Here is a 19,430-nt window from a genome sequence, read left to right on the forward strand (position 1 = left end):
AGAATGATTGTAAAGGAAGAAAAATGTATTTTGGGCTCCTGGTTTCAGAGGTCTCAGTCCATAGTCAGCCAACTCCATTCTTTGGGGCCCAAGATGGGGCGACACATTATGACAGAAGGGTGTGATGGAGGAAAACAGCTGGGTACATGGCACCAGGAAGCTTAGAGAGACAAAGAGAGCTCTGCTCACCACAGACAAAATATAAACCCCAAAGGCCTGCACTGACCCTGCTCCTCCAGCCACAACCTACCTGCACACAGTTACCACCCAGTTAATCCTTATCAGGGGATTAATACACTGATTGGGTTAAAACTCTCATAACCCAATCATTTTACCTCTAACCTTGGTAGCATTGTCTTACATATGAGCTTTTGGGGACTCCTATCATCTAAACTATAAAAGTGTCCTTGGGTTCAATCCCCAGGACTAAAACAAAACAAAACATTATTACTATAGTTAATAACAATGTACTATATATGTAAAAATACTAAGAGAATAAATTTTAAGTATTTTCATCACAAAAAGATGGGAAGTACGTGAGATGAGGCATGGGTCAGTAGCCATTCCACAATGTGTACACATTTCAAAACGTCATGTTGTATATCACAAATATTTATGCATTTTATCAATTAAAATGTGTTTTTTAATTAAAATATATTATAGTTATTTTTTTATTATGGTAAAATACTGTAACAAAATTTCTATTTTAATCTTTTTTTCACCTCAATGCTAGGATTGAGCACAGGGCCTCACACATGCCATAGCTCATAATTTAAACATTTTAAACTCTATAGTTCTATGGAATTAAGTAGCATTTTCGTTCTGCAGCTCTCACCCCTAAGCTTCTCAGATATTTTTTATCCTCCTAAACTGAAACTGAACCCATTAAACATTAACTCTCCATTCATCCCTGCCCTCAGCCCTGGGAACCTCCATTTTTCTGTCTCATGAATTTGATTACTCTAGGTAATGCATATAAATGGAATCACCGTTTTGTCATTTTGTGACTGGCTTATTTCACTTGGCATAGTATCTTCAAGGTTTATTCTTCCTTTTGGTGCTGAATAATATTCCATAGTATGTATGTACCACATTTTTTTTAACCCATCTATTCATTGAAAGATATTTGGGTTGCTTCTGCCTTTTGGCTGTTTGTGGTTGTTATGACTACTTTCAGCTGCAGAATTTTATTCTTTGAAATACTATTCTTTGAATAATGTCAGGATGTAACCTTATATTTTATAAGACAGTTGGAAATGTGTATGTGCTTGTTTTTATTATCATCCATTATCATTCCTTTGACATTATTAAAATAAAGTAAATATTTTATTTGAAAATATTTATTGTCTTTACTTGAAAGTCTTCAAATTTATTGAGCCACTTATGTACAATATAGTTCAGATGCTAAAAAGAAAGGCATGAATTGGCATAAATTTGGAGGTCAGGACCATATTTAGTATGCAGATTTAAATTGTTTGACTATAGACTGTGTATAATTTTTTTTAAAAAATTAGTTGTTTACATCTAGAGGTCAGGAGATTTTACACTAAATTCCTAGATTTCTTATTTCTGAGAAAATGATGATCGTCTGAGAAAACGTTATCACCATTTTTCATGCAAACACATTTTCTGGAACAGAGTAGCATTTGCCATCTTTAGAGACAGATTCAAAGTCTTCATTGTAACACAGATTCTGTATGATGTACTTGTCTCACTTATACATAACATGCTTAGCCCGTGACACAGACCTGTCCTCTAGAGCTGTGCTGTAGTTGACATGTGACTAGTCCAAATTCAAGCATGTTGCAAGTATAAAATTTATACTAGACTTTAAATATTTGTTGTGAAAAGAGACAACAAAATAATCCATTAATAATTTTTGTATTGATTACATTTTATATACTAATATTTAATTAAATACAATACAAATAAAACAAACTCCATTTTTAAAATATTGTTTTTCCACAGTGCTGAGAACTGAACCCAGGGCCTTACTTTTGCTATTTAGTTACAAAGTTCTTTAACTTTCTTTTAATCTATTTTATGTGTCCACTAGAAAATTTAACATGACATATGTACTCATGTTCAAGTTTTGCTAGACCATGCTGCTCTTAATGAATGAAGCATAGTACAGAGTTGCTATGCCTGTGGGCCAAATCTGACTTTCCACTTGTTTGATGTGATCACAAACTTGAGAATGTTTTTCACAGTTGAATATTTATAAAATTTAATATTTATAAAAAATTTGATGAGAAAGAACACTGGTTTTGAATTTCAATGAAGAATTTCATTCTTCTCATTGTTGAAACTGCATTTGAAAGTATTATAATCCATTATTATATTTTGAACTTTGATAGTCAGTTATGGAAATTGCTTTTTTCCATTGTTATTTCTGTTTCTACTTTTTGTCCTTGTTTTTTTTTTTTTTTTTTGTCTCTTGGTTTGCAAAGTCTGTTTACTATCTGTTTCTTTTCAGATGCAGTTTGTCAACTGCTATTCCAAAAGGGAGCTGACAAGGCAGCTTTGGGAGGAATTCTCCAGTTTACAGTTAGGCAGTTCTGTGATTTGTCAGGGTTGAGCCAATTTCCCCATCCCATAGTGGCAGGGTTTTCCATAATTGTTATCTTTAAACCAAGACCAAATGGAAGGGGAACATGATCAGTAAACACAAAAATGGCCAAGAGAGCAGAATGAAATATACAGGCATACCCTGGTATAGTGGAAAGATAAGAAATAAATAATTTCAACAATTGTGTGAGCTGATGTTAAAGTGATGAATACACCATTTCGATAATACAAAGGAGATGACAGATTGTCTCACAAAAGGCAACTGGAGGAAAATTATAGAGGACTTTATTAAAAAAATAGAAATAGAGGAAGAGAATTTTCCCAGAACAGTCTTAGAGTTCACTTGTTAACTCAGTCTGATTTACTCAAGCATGTCCTGGTTAAGAGTAGATCACATGGTCACTCCTCTATAAGCCTTCCATTAGAATCAGTCTTCTCCATCTTCTTACCAGATTAAATTCTCTCCAATAGAATGGAGCAAAAATTATGTGTCTCCAGCAGCAAAAGAGCTGAAGAAGTATGAAAATGAACAATGTGTTTCTATCTTTATCCTAAATTTATTGTAAGAAAATCTAGTTTGTACTCTGATTAGAGAAAACTTTAAATCAGTAATGAAACTAAAATTTTGAGCTAGTCTGAATGAAATTTTCTAAAAAATTCTTTTACTTTTAATTGACTAATTATATATATATATATATATCACAATGAATATTGTGATATATGGATACATTATTTAATGATTAAACAAAGCTAATTAATAATCCATCACCTCACATATTTATCATTGCTTTATGATGAAAACATTTTAAATCTATTCTTATCAATTTTGAAATACACATTATTATTAAAAAGTCACCATGCTATACAATAGATCACTAAAACTTATTTCTCCAAATTGAAACTTTGTACCTATTGACCAATAATTGTGACTAGATAGTTATGATATGCTTAAGACATTTAAAAGGAACATTTGAAGACATTGCTATGCAGTAAAAGCAAGTTGTCAAATAATATGGCAACATGATATTTCTATAACATAAAGTTAATATATTTTACCTATACTTTTATTTTGACATACGTGCATAGAAAAAAATCTCTGGATACTAATGAATGTATTGATTATATTAGAATATATTAATAGATGTTTTTAAATGAAAAAAATGACATTGATGTTATTTTTTAAAAATCTTAGAGACAAAGTAGAGGCTAGGTAAATTACTTTAATGAGTTTCAGCAATAATTACTGACAGTCAGTGGATCTTAATCCGGTTCCTTTTCGTGTAAAACACTCAAAAGTAAATTCTAGACTAGTGCCTCCAAATGAAATTAGTTTTCTCATTAATTTTACAAAAAATAAGTTCATATTAATGAAATTGTGATTTTGACTCTGCACTTTCATATCTCAAATAATAAGGTAATAGTAAGGTATTATCCTTCAATGTGGAAGAAAAATTGCCAATTTGTCTGTTACTGTCTAGTTATTTCCTTCCTTTATTTATCCTGGGTTTTTTTTTATGTACCCAAGACATAATTAAAAATCATGAATGCTGAAGTCAGACATGCCTGGATTTGAATCCCAGTTCTTCAATTTTCTTTGCCTTGCATTCATGAGCAAATTACTTAACTTCTTTTAAGCATCGCTTACACAACTGAGATTTTTTTAAGACTGAATAATGCAATATATCTAAGCACTCAGAACCATGTGACGGGGAGTCTATCCTTGTCTCTGCTTTAATTTGTCTTCTCAGTTCACTCTTAAGAAGCAGTAAATATTCAATTTTAAATAATAATTCAAAGGCCTTCTATTGTGCTGCATTAATTGACACTACTTTCTTTTTTTATTCTCAAAGAAATTTAATAAGCTGTTAGTAATTTTGAAAGCAAAGGTGATAGTGTTTTTTAAAAAACATTTTTGTCTATTTTCCAAAATTGTAGGTTTTCCTTTGAGTTATAGTTTGTTTTAAAGATTGAGATAAATTAGTAAAAAAAAAAACCATTATTATAGAGAAAATATGGACAGAGAATGGAAAATAAAAATGTACTCATCACCTTATTATTTCCTTATTAAGTTAGACATACTGACTTAATAAGGAAATAATAAGATAAGGTGATAATAATAATAATAAGAAGAATAAGAATAAGAATAAGAATATAATAGTAAGGTAATAAGAAAAGCTGAAATATTGCAATAATAATGCATATGTGAATAAATAGGTAGATATGGTAGAAAATTTAGTAAGTAGAGATAAGCTGATGTGAATAAGAAAACAGAGTGTTACACCACCCATAATCTCATGCTTTGAGCAGTTGATACCAATATTTTGAGATATATTCTTCTTATATATTGATGTGTATATTTTAAATGTTATTTATTCTTGAGACCTAATTTTTAAATTTTTATTATTGAGTAATTAATAGGATTGTTTTAAATAAATGATGATATTCTAATCTACAGGTTTATTTAAATTTTGAACACTTACATATTATGCAGTCTTTTTAAATATTTTTTTGGTACTGGTGTTCTAAACCAGGGCCCTTAACCATTGAGCTATATCCCTAACCCTTTTTAACATTTTATTTTGACACAGGGTCTCACTAAGTTGTTGAGGGTTTTGCTTAAGTTTCTAGGACTGATCTTGAACTTGCCAATTCTCCTGTCTCAGCCTCTCAAATATCTCGGGGATTATAGGTGTGTACCACCATGCCCAGTCCCTGTTGTTTTTCTTAAGGCAGTATATGAAATAAGGAGTTGTATGGCTTTCATATTCTCAAGACATTGGAAGAAAGGAACCCCAGACGCCATGCTGGCCTATTGGAATGTATGTATTGGCATGGCAGCTGCTGATCGTTGGAAAGACATCCCATACTCATCTGGTTGCTGGATGCTCTAGCGTATTCCTTTGGCTCTGACATTTTCTTTGGTGATAGTTCTTGGATGATCTAACTTAAACTTAACTTCCTTTGATATTGGTGACTTTAGTGACTTCTTCGAAGGTCTGGCTAAGTCACATTTGACCTTCACTTGAGTGGTCTCTGGTGCTTCCCTTGCTATAGAGCCACTTGCCCTCACTGTGCTAATAACTTAGGCAGACTTCCCAGTTTAACTCTATCTATTTCCATGACTTAAGGCACACAGAAACCAAAGACGATCTTAGAAATCTAAAGCTCAGGCTTCACTGTGCTTGCCCATGCCAAGCCATCTTGTTGATGTAGCTATATCCTTGTTGCTAAAGGACAATTCTTTCTGTGCTCCAGATTGAGAGGAGGGGAGTAGGAGACTCTCTCCTTTAGGAACCGTTTTTGACTTTCAGACAGTTGTCTCCCTTCTCTAGCCACACCCTATGGAAAGGACATAAGATTTACTCTTCTTATTATTTTAATTTTTTTATTGGCACATTATAATATACACAATAGTAGGATTTGTTACAATATATTCATACATGAACATAATAAAACAGTATAATTTGATCAATTTCATTCCTCAGTACTTTCCCTCCCTCCCCCATCACCTTCTTCTGTTCTACTGGTTTCCCTTCTATTTTTTAAAAATTTATTCTAATCAGTTATACATGACAGTTGAATGCATTTTTACACATTGTATACAAATGGAGCACAACTCCTCATTCCTCTGGATGTACATGTAACAGAGTCACACTAATAGTGTAATTATACATATATATAGGGTAATAATGTCTGTCTCATTCTACTGTCCTTCCCATCCCTATAGCCTTACCCCTCCCCTTGCTCCCCTCTTCACAATCCAAAGTTCCTTCATTCTCTCCCCATACCACAATTATGGATCAGCATCCACTTATCAGAGAAAACATTTGGCCTTTGACTTTTTTGGGATTGGCTTAGTTCATTTAGAATGATGTTCTTTAGTTCCATCAATTTACCTACAAATGCCATAATTTCATTTTTCTTTAAGTCTGAATAATATCTCATTGTGTATATGTATCACATTTTTAATCCATTCATCTGTTGAAGGATATCTAGATTGGTACCAGAGTTTAGTTATTGTGAATTGAGCTACTATAAACATTAATGTGGCTGTGTCACTGTAGTATGCTAATTTTTAAATCCTTTGGGAATAAACTGAGGAGTGGGATAGCTGGGTCAAATTGTGGTTCCATTTCAAGTTTTCTGAGGAATCTCCATACTGCTCTCAAAGTGGTTGCACCAATTTGCAGTCCCACACAATCAGTGTATGAATGTATCTTTCCCCCTACATCCTTACCAAAACTTATTATTGCTTATATTCTTGATAATTGCCATTCTGACAGGAGTGAGATGAAATCTTAGAGTTGTTTTGATATGCATTTCTCTAATTTCTGGAGATGATTAACATTTTCCCATATGTTTACTGATTGATATGTGAAGTGCCTGTTAAGTTCCTTAGCCTGTTTATTGATTGGGTTATTTGTTTGTGTGTGTGTGTGTTAAGATTTTTGGGTTCTCTATACATCCTGGAGATTAGTGCTGTATCTGAGGTGCTTGTAGTAAAGATTTTTTCTTTAGGCTCTCTTTTCATGTTATTGTTTATTTTGCTGAGAATAAACTTTTAGTTTGAATCTATCCCATTTATTGATTTTTAATTTTACTTCTTGTGCTTTAAGAATCTTGTTAAGGAAGTCAGGTCCTAAGCTGACATGATGAAAATTTGGGCCTACTTTTTCTTCTATTAGGCACAGGGTCTCTATTCTAGTGCCTACATCTTTGATCCTCTTTGAGTTGATTTTTGTGCAGGGTGAGAGATAGAGGTTTAATTTCATTTTGCTACATGTGGATTTCGAGTTTTCCCACCACCATTTGTTGAAGACGCTATCTTTTCTCCAATGTATGCTTTTTAGTGCCTTTTTATGGTATGAGATAACTGTATTTATCTGAATTTGTCTGTGTCTTCTGTTTTGCACATTGGTCTACATGTCTGTTTTGGTGCCAACACCATCCTGTTTTTGTTACTGTTGCTCTGTAGTATAGTTCAAGGTCTGACATTGTGATGCCTCCTCCTTCACTCTTCTTGCTAAGGATTGCTTTGCCTATTCTGGGTCTCTTATTTTTCCAAATGAATTTTACAACTGTTTTTTTCTAGTTCTATGAAGAATGTCATTAGGATTTTAATAATAATTGCAATTACTCTTCTGTCTTCATTTCCTGCCTCCCTCTCTGGGACTTCTTATATTTCCTCTAGGACAGAAGGAAATGGGATTTTACTTTCTATTTTTCTTTATCTTCTTTATTCCTGATGGCAGCAAAGGCTTCACAGTCAACTTGAAGAGTGGACTTATGGGGTATCTTCTAAGTTTAGCTGTTTTTATGCTAATTGTGAGAAGTGAAGGGTGTTCTTGAAAAGCAAATTCTCTCTCAAAGTAAAAGCCTTGTTTGCAATAGTTACAGTTTCTTGTTATACAATTTCATTGTACATAGCAGAAACAATATTTTTGTCATAAATCCTAGGGATGTCTGGATTCGGCCTAAAAGAAAACCATGTTGATGACTTTTAAACAATTACTCCTGATATTTTACTCATTGTAATATATGAAGGAAGGCATTAAACTTGTGATGTGATTAATATATTTGAGTTGAATACTTAGAGTATTCAAGGAATAGAAACTCATTCACTAAAGTAACAATGTGTAACTTGTTAGGGTTTATTGCTTGTTGTCAATAGGACCTGTTTCAGGATAACCTAGGCAAAACTAGACTTTAATAGGATGGTACATGGTAGGTAGCACATGGGATTCAAGAGAAGGGGCTAAAGAAAGAGTAGGGACAGTTGGATCTAAGGAACAATTTATTTAAGGTGCTGCTAATGGGACAGATTATTTCTAAACTTTTATGTCTCAGATGGCATAAAACTGCTTCTCCTAAGAGAAGTTGTTTGGTCTGACTGAGCTCAGAGGCTCACCCTTTGGCCAGGGAAGCACAGTTCCTCAAAACTGCCTAGTGGGAGAAATGGAGTAGAGAGTTTGGCAGGGAAAGATGAACTCAGTTTAGAGGATGTGGCTTTTCTCACTATAATAGAATATCTAGGCAGAAAGTTATCATCTGACTACTGAATCAGGGCTAACTTGGCACTTTTGTCCCTAGAGAATGTGGAAGGGCTAGAATTTATGATGAGTTAAAAAAAAAAGAAAAGAGCAATTTATGTATCTTTGATTGTCAAATCAGTTCCATTTAAAGTATTATGGAGAATTCTCTTTTGCCTCCTATTAGACAAATTATAACAATTTAAAAATATTAATTTCAAAATGATTGTTATGCATCAGTTTACCAGTTATTAAATATTTTAATAACTTCTTTTATAAATTCTCTCTTAAACTGTCCTCAAGAAGCTACAGACATTGAAAAAGTAGCTTTTTTCAAAGGCATAGCAAGGATGGAAGAGGGATTCTTGCTTTGGAAACCTGGGCCATATTAGCCATCATTACTGCCTTGTTGGCTCAGAACTATCAGGGAAGAGCCAGAGTTCATAGTCAATTTTGAATTGGAGGAATTTCAGCTCTCACTCCATGACTAGAAGGAACACTCTTGAATTTCTTTATAAAGGAACTTAAGTGAGACTACCTTGTTGAAAGTGGGAACTAGGTCTGGACTTCTTAGACATCTGTAAGACTGGAGTTAAAATATGTGTAGCTTGAGAGGATGGAGCTGAGGCATTGTAGAGCTAAGAACTGAGTCCTTGACTCTGTCCTCATTATAGTACAAGGTACTTGACATGTAACCTTCCCTATTATATTTGAATTCATAAATAGATTAAGTATGGGTTCACACTGTCTAGCCTCTATTCTTCTGTATGAAACATTCCTTCTAATCAGACCATTGATTTGCTGATTGAATCAGCTATGCCTTTTTTTCCTCTGCTTATCCCTAAAGGCTCAGCTGGTCTTTTCTCTTCCCCATCTCAATGCCATGTAAAGCCACTTCACTAATTCTACTTAGAACTAAATTAATCATGTAATTAATAATAATATTTATACTAAAAAATAGCAATAAAAACTTTTTATTACCACTCCTTTCTCCTTTTCCTACCCAGATACTACTTAACATTTATACCTCTTCATCTCCAATCACTACAACCCTTAATATTTTTGGCATTAATACTTGTAGACTGTATTATTATACATCCATTTAGCAATTATGGTCCACCTCATGCCAAATAGTGTTTCTCATTTTTTATTAGTTTTTTTAAAAAATCATCTTCTCAACCTTATGATAATTTGCTATTGACCTATTTGTATCTAGGATGATATCTAGTATAGCTTGTTGCTTGTGAAAGCATGTCATATTACTTAATGCTGTGATTTTTCTAAACAGTGAGGGGAACTGGGATCAATTGAATGTAGCTAAAGTTCTTAATGTCCTCTTTGCCTACTGCTACAACTTTATCTAATTGAGAATTTAGATTTCACTTGCAGATTTCAGCAGATTTCAGATTTCATTTAATAAACAGATTCACTTATGTTTATTATTTGCTCAACCTAATTGTGAACCTTAAAACCTGCTCTGTGCTTCTTCACATTTCTTGGTCTGATCCTGAATAAATGGAAACTACTTATCAAATAGTAGGATAAAATAAATGAAATTATGATAATGTTTGTCTTATGAATTTAGGAACACTTTGAATTATAAAGAATATTTTAATTAACTTTTAAGTCAGAGATAGTTGGAATTTTCTTAGTTTACCACAAATATTGGGTACATGAAATCTTTCCTTAAAGAAGTTCTATTAACCTTTCCAAAATATAATACTTTCTTTATGGATTCATATTTATTTTTAATAAACATGAGTAAAAGAAGTGTATAAATATATGGGCTCACACACTCACCTTTTGAAAACCCATAAAGGGTCTCAAGAATCAACCTGTTGGGGCTGGGGATGTGGCTCAAGCGGTAGCGCGCTCACCTGACATGCGTGCGGCCTGGGTTCGATCCTCAGCACCACATACAAACAAAGATGTTGTGTCTGCCGAGAACTAAAAAATAAATATTAAAAAAAAACTCTTCTCTCTCTCTCTCTTTAAAAAAAAAAAAAAAGAATCAACCTGTTTATGGCAAAAACAGATAGTATTTATTTGGCATGTTGTCCTGTTCATTAGTTAGATTTTATATATTCAAACTTTTCACTTCATAGCCTGAATTTTGACAGGTAGGGAGCCCAAAATTTCAGCCTTATCCAATTTAAAAGGGTAGAGTCTCTATCATTTAATAATTTGCCAATTTTTTTGTGTGTGGCCACTCTTTATCAATTTCAATATGCATTTCCAGATACAAATATTTAAGCTGATGAAATTCAGGGGTTTTCTTGGATATCTATGATAGGAAATAGTAGCTTCCCCTGCTCTCCCAGCAGCTACCTCCCGTTCCCATACATAAATGGCAGCCAGCAATGGTGAGAAACAAAAGACTCTCCCAGTCTCTGAATACAGTGACATTCATTCTGAGAGAAGCAGGGGCAGCTTTTTGAAAGCCGACTTCTTCAGCTGGACAATAACACACAATGAGTTATTGACTTGTTTATATACGGAGCTCTTTTCAGTAACTAACTCTGACTCCCACAGTCTGGACAAATGATTGATTTCGTGGTTAGAAAAAGAGAAAGCTCTTGCGCCAAACTCTGTAGTGCAAACTACTTCTTCCCCATTTGTTCTATAACTGAATAGGACCTTATTAAAATGCACTTTCCAAAAAAATACCTGCAGCTGGCCTTTATAACCATGTTTTGTATATATAAATAAGTAATTTGTCCCAGTCTTTTGTATATTAACAGGCCATTGGGAAACTTGTCAATATGTATGAAGGCTGATTATCCCATTGCTTATGCTAAACTGTATTGCCTGTATTGATCTGTATGTAAAATATGGATCAAATATTTTACTAATAGATCAATAGTTACTGGTGAAAAGCTTAGATTTCTGATATGTAGATTCATTTTTCTTGTCAGATCATGTTGATTTACCAAGGGCATTATACATAACATGTACTTCACAATTGAATCAGTAATTGTTCTGACCACAGGAAAAAATGACTCAGAGAACCACAATTCAGAGCCACAGGCATTTGGTTGGGCTAATAGGCTTTTCTCCTTCTGCTAGTACCTATGTGAAATGTTGATATGCATTATATGAACAGAACATACCCCTAGTTTAAATTATTGTACTTTTTCTAAAGATATTAATAAGTATACTCTAGAGTCAATAGTTTGAGTTATTTTCTGTAAAATATATTTTATCTGATGATTATATACAAATTATTATACAATCTGTATGATTTTTGTAAACAAACTTCAAAATATTTTGGAGGGAGGTAAAAAGGAAAGTCATTAGCTGTTAATGGTGCACATTACACAAGTTCACAGCAATTTTAATTGTACTTCTCCAACAGGAGGATTTTAACATTTTTCCTCTTTAGGGTATCCATGGGAAAGCTTCCTGAGTCAATAAATGTTCAAGAATTCCTCAAGATTAAGATTACTTTCAATTACATCACAAGGGATCACATGTTTTATATATATTTGTATAATATTCAACTTTGATCTTTTCATATTTTAGAGAAGGAACAATGCCTGAAATCTTAGTGTTAATAGTTTTAAATAAATAGATAGAGTCTGAAAGGTCATAACCAATGCAAGTCATTTCATTAGAATCTGTTGATAACACTTTTGTAGAGGTATTTTCTTGATTCTTAAACTGTTTGAGGTGAATTTAATCATTTTATCTTCTGTTTATCTAAACATACTATTTCCCAAAAGCATTTTTGTTCAGTTTTCTTTGACAAATTCATTATGTTTTTTATTTCTTCCCTTTCTGCTATCATTCTTGACTAGTCTATTTCTTGTTCTATCTGTTTTGGTTCCCATTAATACTGAATGGGCCCAACTTTAACTTAATTGTAAATGGCTAATGTTTGTTACAGGTTTTAAAATCTTACCAGCAAGACCTGGAAAAATGGTGAATTAAACTTTGCCATTTAGCTTCTTAGATTTTGATGTGAACAATGAATATTTGGGATCATTTGCTCATATTTAAAAGAGGCAAGATACATTTAGGACAAAGTAGGTTTCTCCTCCCTCAACTTCATGGGCATTTGCTTTTTCACAGTTGTATACAAACTATAGCTATCTTTCTGTTTGCTTTTGCTTTTTAGTTTTTGAACATTTTGTCCTCTTCAACACATGAAAAATCAACCTTAAAAATCTCAATTTCATCAACAAAATTTCATTTCATATATTTGAGATAAGGACAGCAAATCAAAGGCAACTAGTTTTGTCTTAATGAGAAAACAGGACATTATCATCAAAAATGACAGAAGAGAAGAATCCTACCATTGTTATCATGTCGTGAATTTTGAGGAAAAGATGCTATTAGCACTGCATATTATTAATACCTCGGGTGAAAATGCACTCTTCATTTGACTTTTGCTCTCAATAATTTTCTTTAAATGATCACATTAAAATATTTCTCTTGGAGTGGCTTGTCTATTTCCAGAAGAGGCCCCATATATTTATCTTTATTTTTGTTGATGATTTCTTACTCTTACTGCATGCCTTTCCTATAGGACTCTATGCATACTTCCCTCTACTTCTGTAGACAAGTGTAGTGTTTCTTTGGAATTTGAATGTTAGAGTGGAGATGACTTTTTCCAACTGTGGTGCTTTCAAAGGTAAAGAATTTTTACCTTTTAAATAGTTACTTGGAAGCAGTTCTAAATGTCATAACCCTGGGAAACCTCATTAGAATCTGACTTACCTGCTGTGGAAACAAAGAATTTCATGCCTCTGTTTTTGTTTTGTTTTGCTTTCTCTTTTTAAAAATATCTACTCTGAACAAAAGAGGTGAAAGATTTATACAATGAAAACTACAGAACCCTAAAGAAAGATATAGAAGAAGACCTTAGAAGATGGAAAAATATACCCTGTTCATGGATAGGCAGAACCAACATCATCAAAATGGCGATACTACCAAAAGTTCTCTATATGTTCAATGCAATGCCAATCAAAATCCCAACTGCATTTCTTGTAGAAATAGATAAAAGAATCATGAAATTCATATGGAATAATAAAAGACCCAGAATAGCAAAAACAATGCTAAGCAGGAAGTGTGAATCAGGTGGTATAGCGATACCAGACCTCAAATTATACTACAGAGCAATAGTAATAAAGTCAGCGTGGTACTGGTACCAGAACAGACGGGTGGACCAATGGTACAGAATAGAGGACACAGTAACCAATCCACAAAACTACAACTATCTTATATTTGATAAAGGGGCTAAAAGCATGCAATGGAGGAAGGATAGCATCTTCAACAAATGGTGCTGGGAAAATTGGAAATCCATTTGCATCAAAATGAAACTGAATCCCTTTCTATCACCATGCACAAAAGTTAACTCAAAATGGATCAAGGAGCTTGATATTAAATCAGAGACACGGCATCTGATAGAAGAAAAAGTTGGCTATGATCTACATACTGTGGGTTCGGGCTCCAAATTCCTCAATAGGACACCCATAGCACAAGAGTTAACAGCTAGAATCAACAAATGGGACTTACTCAAACTAAAAAGTTTTTTCTCAGCAAAAGAAACAATAAGAGAGGTAAACAGGGAGCCTACATCCTGGGAACAAATCTTTACTCCAAACACTTCAGATAGAGCCCTAATATCCAGAGTATACAAAGAACTCAAAAAATTAGACAATAAGACAACAAATAACCCAATCAACAAATGGGCCAAGGACCTGAAGAGACACTTCTCAGAGGAGGACATACAATCAATCAACAAGTACATGAAAAAATGCTCACCATCGCTAGCGGTCAGAGAAATGCAAATCAAAACTACCCTAAGATACCATCTCACTCCAGTAAGATTGGCAGCCATCATGAAGTCCAACAACAACAAGTGCTGGAGAGGATGTGGGGAAAAGGGTACACTTGTTCATTGTTGGTGGGACTGCAAAATGGTGCAGCCAATTTGGAAAGCAGTATGGAGATTTCTTGGAAAGTTGGGAATGGAACCACCATTTGACCCAGCTATTCCCCTTCTCGGTCTATTCCCTAAAGACTTAAAAAGAGCATGCTACAGGGACACTGCTGCATCGATGTTCATAGCAGCACAATTCACGATAGCAAGATTGTGGAACCAACCTAGATGCCCTTCAATAGATGAATGGATAAAAAAAATGTGGCATTTATACACAATGGAGTATTACTCTGCATTAAGAAACGACAAAATCATAGAATTTGGAGGGAAATGGATGGCATTAGAGCAGATTATGCTAAGTGAAGCTAGCCAATCCTTAAAAAATAAATGCCTAATGACTTCTTTGATATAAGGGGAGTAACTAAGGACAGAGTAGGGACGAAGAGCAGGAGAAGAAGATTAACATTAAATAGGGAAGAGAGGGGGGAGGGAAATGGAGAGAGAAGGGAATCTGCAGGGAAAGGGAAGGTGATCCTCAGGGTTTTATAAAATTACATACAAGAGGAAGTAAGGGGTAAGGAAGAAGTACACAAGTGGAATAAATGTTTTACAGTAGAGGTGGTCGAGAGAGAAGAGGGGAGGGGAGGGGAGGGGTGGGGGGATAGTAGATGATAGGTTAGAGAGCAGAACTCATCAGACACTAGAATGGCAATGTGTAAATCAATGGAAATGTAACGGATGTAACCGATGTGATTCAGCAATCTGTATACGGGGTAATCATGGAAGTTCATAACCATTCTGAATCAAATTGTGAAACATGATATATTAAGAAAGATGTAATGTTTTGAAAGACCAACAATAAAAAAATTAAGAAAAAAAAAATATCTACTCTGAAATTTTTGCTCTTGCAAATTAATTTTGAGCATGATAAGGTAGTGAATGTTCTCCAATTGCTGTCTTCTATACCCTTCTCCTCCTGAGATGAAAACTCCCCTGATAAATAATCAGACTTGAGACCAGTATGTTGTACCAGGGTTCACACATAGGTTTCCACATGTGGAATTGAGCACCATATTTAAGATTTTGTTTCTTGTATCACTTTATCAAAGGAACAAATATTTCTTGGAGAAAACCATCCTGAAACCAGTCTTACATAGTGATATAAAACAAAACAAAACTATAGTGGTTCTCAACCTAAGGCAGGGTAAATTTAACCTGTCACCTGCTTTTGTTTGTTTGTTTGTTGTTTAAGTTTTACTGAAGCATAGCTATGTTCATTCATTTATGCATTGTCTATTTCATACTACAATGGCAGAGTTGAGTAATTAGACAGAGACTATATGCCACCTCCCATACCCCATAGACTGAAATGTTGAATGACTGACCCTTTATAGAAATATGTGTCAATTCCTTACCTGCAGTAATCATCAGATCATCTAAAGATTTCTGGATCCCACCCTTTTACCAAATCAGAATGTCTGATGATATACTGAGCTATATCTCATTGGTAGGATGTTTACAGGTTTGACACTATTTTTCTAGCTTCTATGCACAGCTAGATTAAGGAAGACATATTGCTGAATTGACATCTCCCACTTTATCCCAAATATAAGGAGGCACAGTTCTTCCCGTTGGGTATGAATTAAAGATTCATGTTAATTCAAACATGATTTTCCAGATATATAATAGATAAATCTTACTTATAACATCAACATTAACAAAACTTTACAACATGGTATTTTTAGCCCAATTCTCAAGGCCTTTGCTTAAGAGTTGTTAGTATTCCTATTCATGAGGTCTCTATCATGTTTTTGTTCTTTCTTTCTGTTAATGTCAATCTATTGAGTAAATATTATTGAGTTTAGCTTTTATATTTTGTTGAAAATCACATTTTATTTCCATAAGATTTATTTATAAAGAAATAGAGCAATACTAGACGACCTTTATCTGACTGTGTAAATGGAGTAGATTAGAGGTAATGGGTATTTAGATACATGATACTTTGTTATGAAATAGCATAATTTGTCACATTCTAGAGTGACACTTTTATGTCTTTGGCTTCTTAAACTGATGTAATAGCAGCCAACTTTTCCCCTACTTTCAATTAAAGGTTTTACTAGAGAATATCAGTCTAAATTTTTTAAAGTAAAGTTCATTTTTAAAATGCTTTAAAAAACAATCAGTGTCAAATGTCTGCAGTTAGTGACTTACCCTCCCAAATTCATGTTTGGTAATCTTACAAACAATAAAAAAGAAGTGAAAATTCAGTTTGCCACATGTTTTAAATATAAAAATGAACTTCCTATTCAATCTAAGCAAGTTCATTTTCATATATGTACAGGCAAAATTAATATAAATTGCTTTCAAGATTATGCTAAATTAGGTGTTTGAATAAAATATTGCTATTAGGAGTCAGTAAAAAGTGCTTGTTTTCATGTCATTTATTAATTTCTTTTAGTTGAACCTGGCTTTCAATGACAAGAAGGAGAAAATTACAGAAAAAGTTATCCTTTCAATGACAGCAAAGGAGCACCATAAAGCAGAAGAAGAAGTAAGGGAGTTATTTTGTAACTATATTTAAACAACAATAATTTAATTTTAAAATTAAGATAAATTTTACTTTGAGTATTAATCAATTATTGTTAATTGACAGTAACATATGATAGAAAAAAACCCTTAAATTTATTTTACTGGTATGGACAGTCTGAAAAATAATTATGTGCTTGAAACAATGAATCAAATTAGGATTTTCTGAAAAATGTCTTATGACTATTTTCTCATAAATTTCCTCGATTAGTAAATTATTACATGTAACTTGAAATTGAAAATTGTAAAACATGCCAACACAGGGAAAACATAAATTGCTTTTTAATTTTAATAAATCTAAATCTGTGGGGGTTTTGTCATCTAAAAATAGAATTATTTTTCTGAATTTTAGGTATTCTAACAAAGTTATCTTTACCAAGGGAAAACTGTAGTTTACAATGTCAATGGTAAGGAAGCTAATCATAAGCTTCTGTAGGCAATATTGTAATGAAGAACTATTAAATCAAACCTTCTCTCCAAAGCTCATGCTGTGACATTGACAGCATATTCCATAAATGAAAGAATAATACAAAATAAGTATAAGACAAAAGGGGAAAATTGTCTTCAAGTAGTTTTCTAGAATGAAAAAGCATTTAATCTTTCCGAGGAATAAACACAAATTTCCTAATTTCCACATACTAATGTCAGTAAATAAACTCATTAAGCAACTTAAGGAACATGATAATGTGAAAATTACAAAATAAGCTTCTCATGCAATTTTATTTTGACATTTGGGCAAATAAGTCTATCCAAGCTTTAGGATTTTAATAGTTTGTCGTCAATGTGATTGCATCTTCTTCATTAACTGTATATTTCATAACAAATGAACACATACAATGCACCAAATTGTTCTGTGTAAATTCAATCTTTACACAAAACTATATTAATATTTGGGACATATATGTCTGGTATTAAATATGATAGTGTAATCATTGATTGGCATTGTCAATAGAGAATATTTCATATGAAAAATTAAACTTGAATCATTTCTAAAATCTAATAAATAATAGTTACATAGATTTAAGTTATGGTTCTGTCTCATTCTACCTAATATTAACAAGTTATAAGACTAAGTTACTAGTTATAAATTTTAAAAATATCATTCTCTATGTGTTTGAAAAAGATGTTAACCAGAGCTAGAGTTTTACTCCATTTTACAGTAAGTTTCAAATAAATATGCCGTGTATCATAAATTTTGAGAAGTGCAAATGTCTTTCTAGATTCATCAGTATAATTAAAATTATCTTTAACAAAACCAGTTAATATTAGAGATTAAATAGAAAATTATCAAAAAGAATAACAGATTAAATATTTTTCTCCTTTAAAACTTTATAATTATTTTGCTCTTTGATATTTATGCAAAATCACAATTTCATCAAAATTAAAAAGTTTAGTGGGTCAGGAAAATAATAATTATGTTAAATATATAATTTTTAATGCCACCTTGTTAGCAACATTAGAAATAAAAATTGTCTCATCCTCCAAATATAATAATATCTATACTTCTTTGGTATTTCTTCTTTATCATCATTATCTGTTTGTTTATTTAACTCTTCTGAGTTCTTTGTGTACAGTTCTTTATGTGGCTCAAAATTTCTTTTTTTTTCTTCAAAAATTAAATATCTACAAAAGGAGTGAGTGTGCATGTGCGTGTATGTATAATAATCTCTAAATATATTTGGCAATCTATGAAAATAGTTTATTTTTAAAAATGGCAGTGCCCCCAAAGAGGCTATGAGAATAATTTCTAAGAGATTACTTGGAAAACATCTATATTGATTTGGATGCATAAGTTCTAGTGTTTTGGTTTAGAAAAAGTCTGTGACATCAAGTTTTAGCTCTAATTCACATACAAAAAAAAGTCAAATCCTGATGGAAAGAAAAATGAGAAATTTGAGGGAAATTATGTTTTTACATAAATATAATATTCTGCACATATCTCAAACCAAATTAAACATCATATACATATAGATTTAGTTCCTTTTCTGCTGCCTATAATTTTATCTTAAAATTTTGTTTTATTTCATAAAATTTTCCACATAAAACTGGGAGTAATAATGTATACATCATACAGCCACTTTGAGATGATGATACATGTTTTTGGAAATTTGTATGTAATATATTATTGCCCTTTTAAAATTGTGCTATTTTAAATTCTCTGAAAAAAAGAAACCAAGGTGGAATTAAATGTCTGAGGATTTTATTAGAAGAAATGCCTATGAGAGTGCATGATAAGGTTGAGAGATCTGTGAGACAAAAATGCAGACCTAACCCCAAGTAAGATTGGGTGGAAGCATCCTAGACCATTGTGTAGTCAAGAAAGGTTTGGCAAAGCTGTTGGTATAGCCTTGAGCCAAAGTTGG

At 32.8% G+C, this 19,430-nt stretch overlaps 1 protein-coding gene across 2 annotated transcripts in view; it reads left to right on the top strand.

The window, feature by feature from the left end:
- Positions 1–19,430, top strand: part of Dcdc1 (doublecortin domain containing 1) — a 485,491-nt gene that overhangs the window by 200,600 nt on the left and 265,461 nt on the right. For both annotated transcript variants that reach the window (XM_040284557.2, XM_078046288.1), the window contains one exon: positions 16,940–17,032. In XM_040284557.2, the coding sequence (XP_040140491.2) occupies positions 16,940–17,032 (93 nt within the window). The remainder of the gene's footprint in view (positions 1–16,939; positions 17,033–19,430) is intronic.

Source organism: Ictidomys tridecemlineatus, chromosome 4, assembly GCF_052094955.1.
Source record: "Ictidomys tridecemlineatus isolate mIctTri1 chromosome 4, mIctTri1.hap1, whole genome shotgun sequence".
Lineage (NCBI taxonomy): Eukaryota > Metazoa > Chordata > Mammalia > Rodentia > Sciuridae > Ictidomys > Ictidomys tridecemlineatus.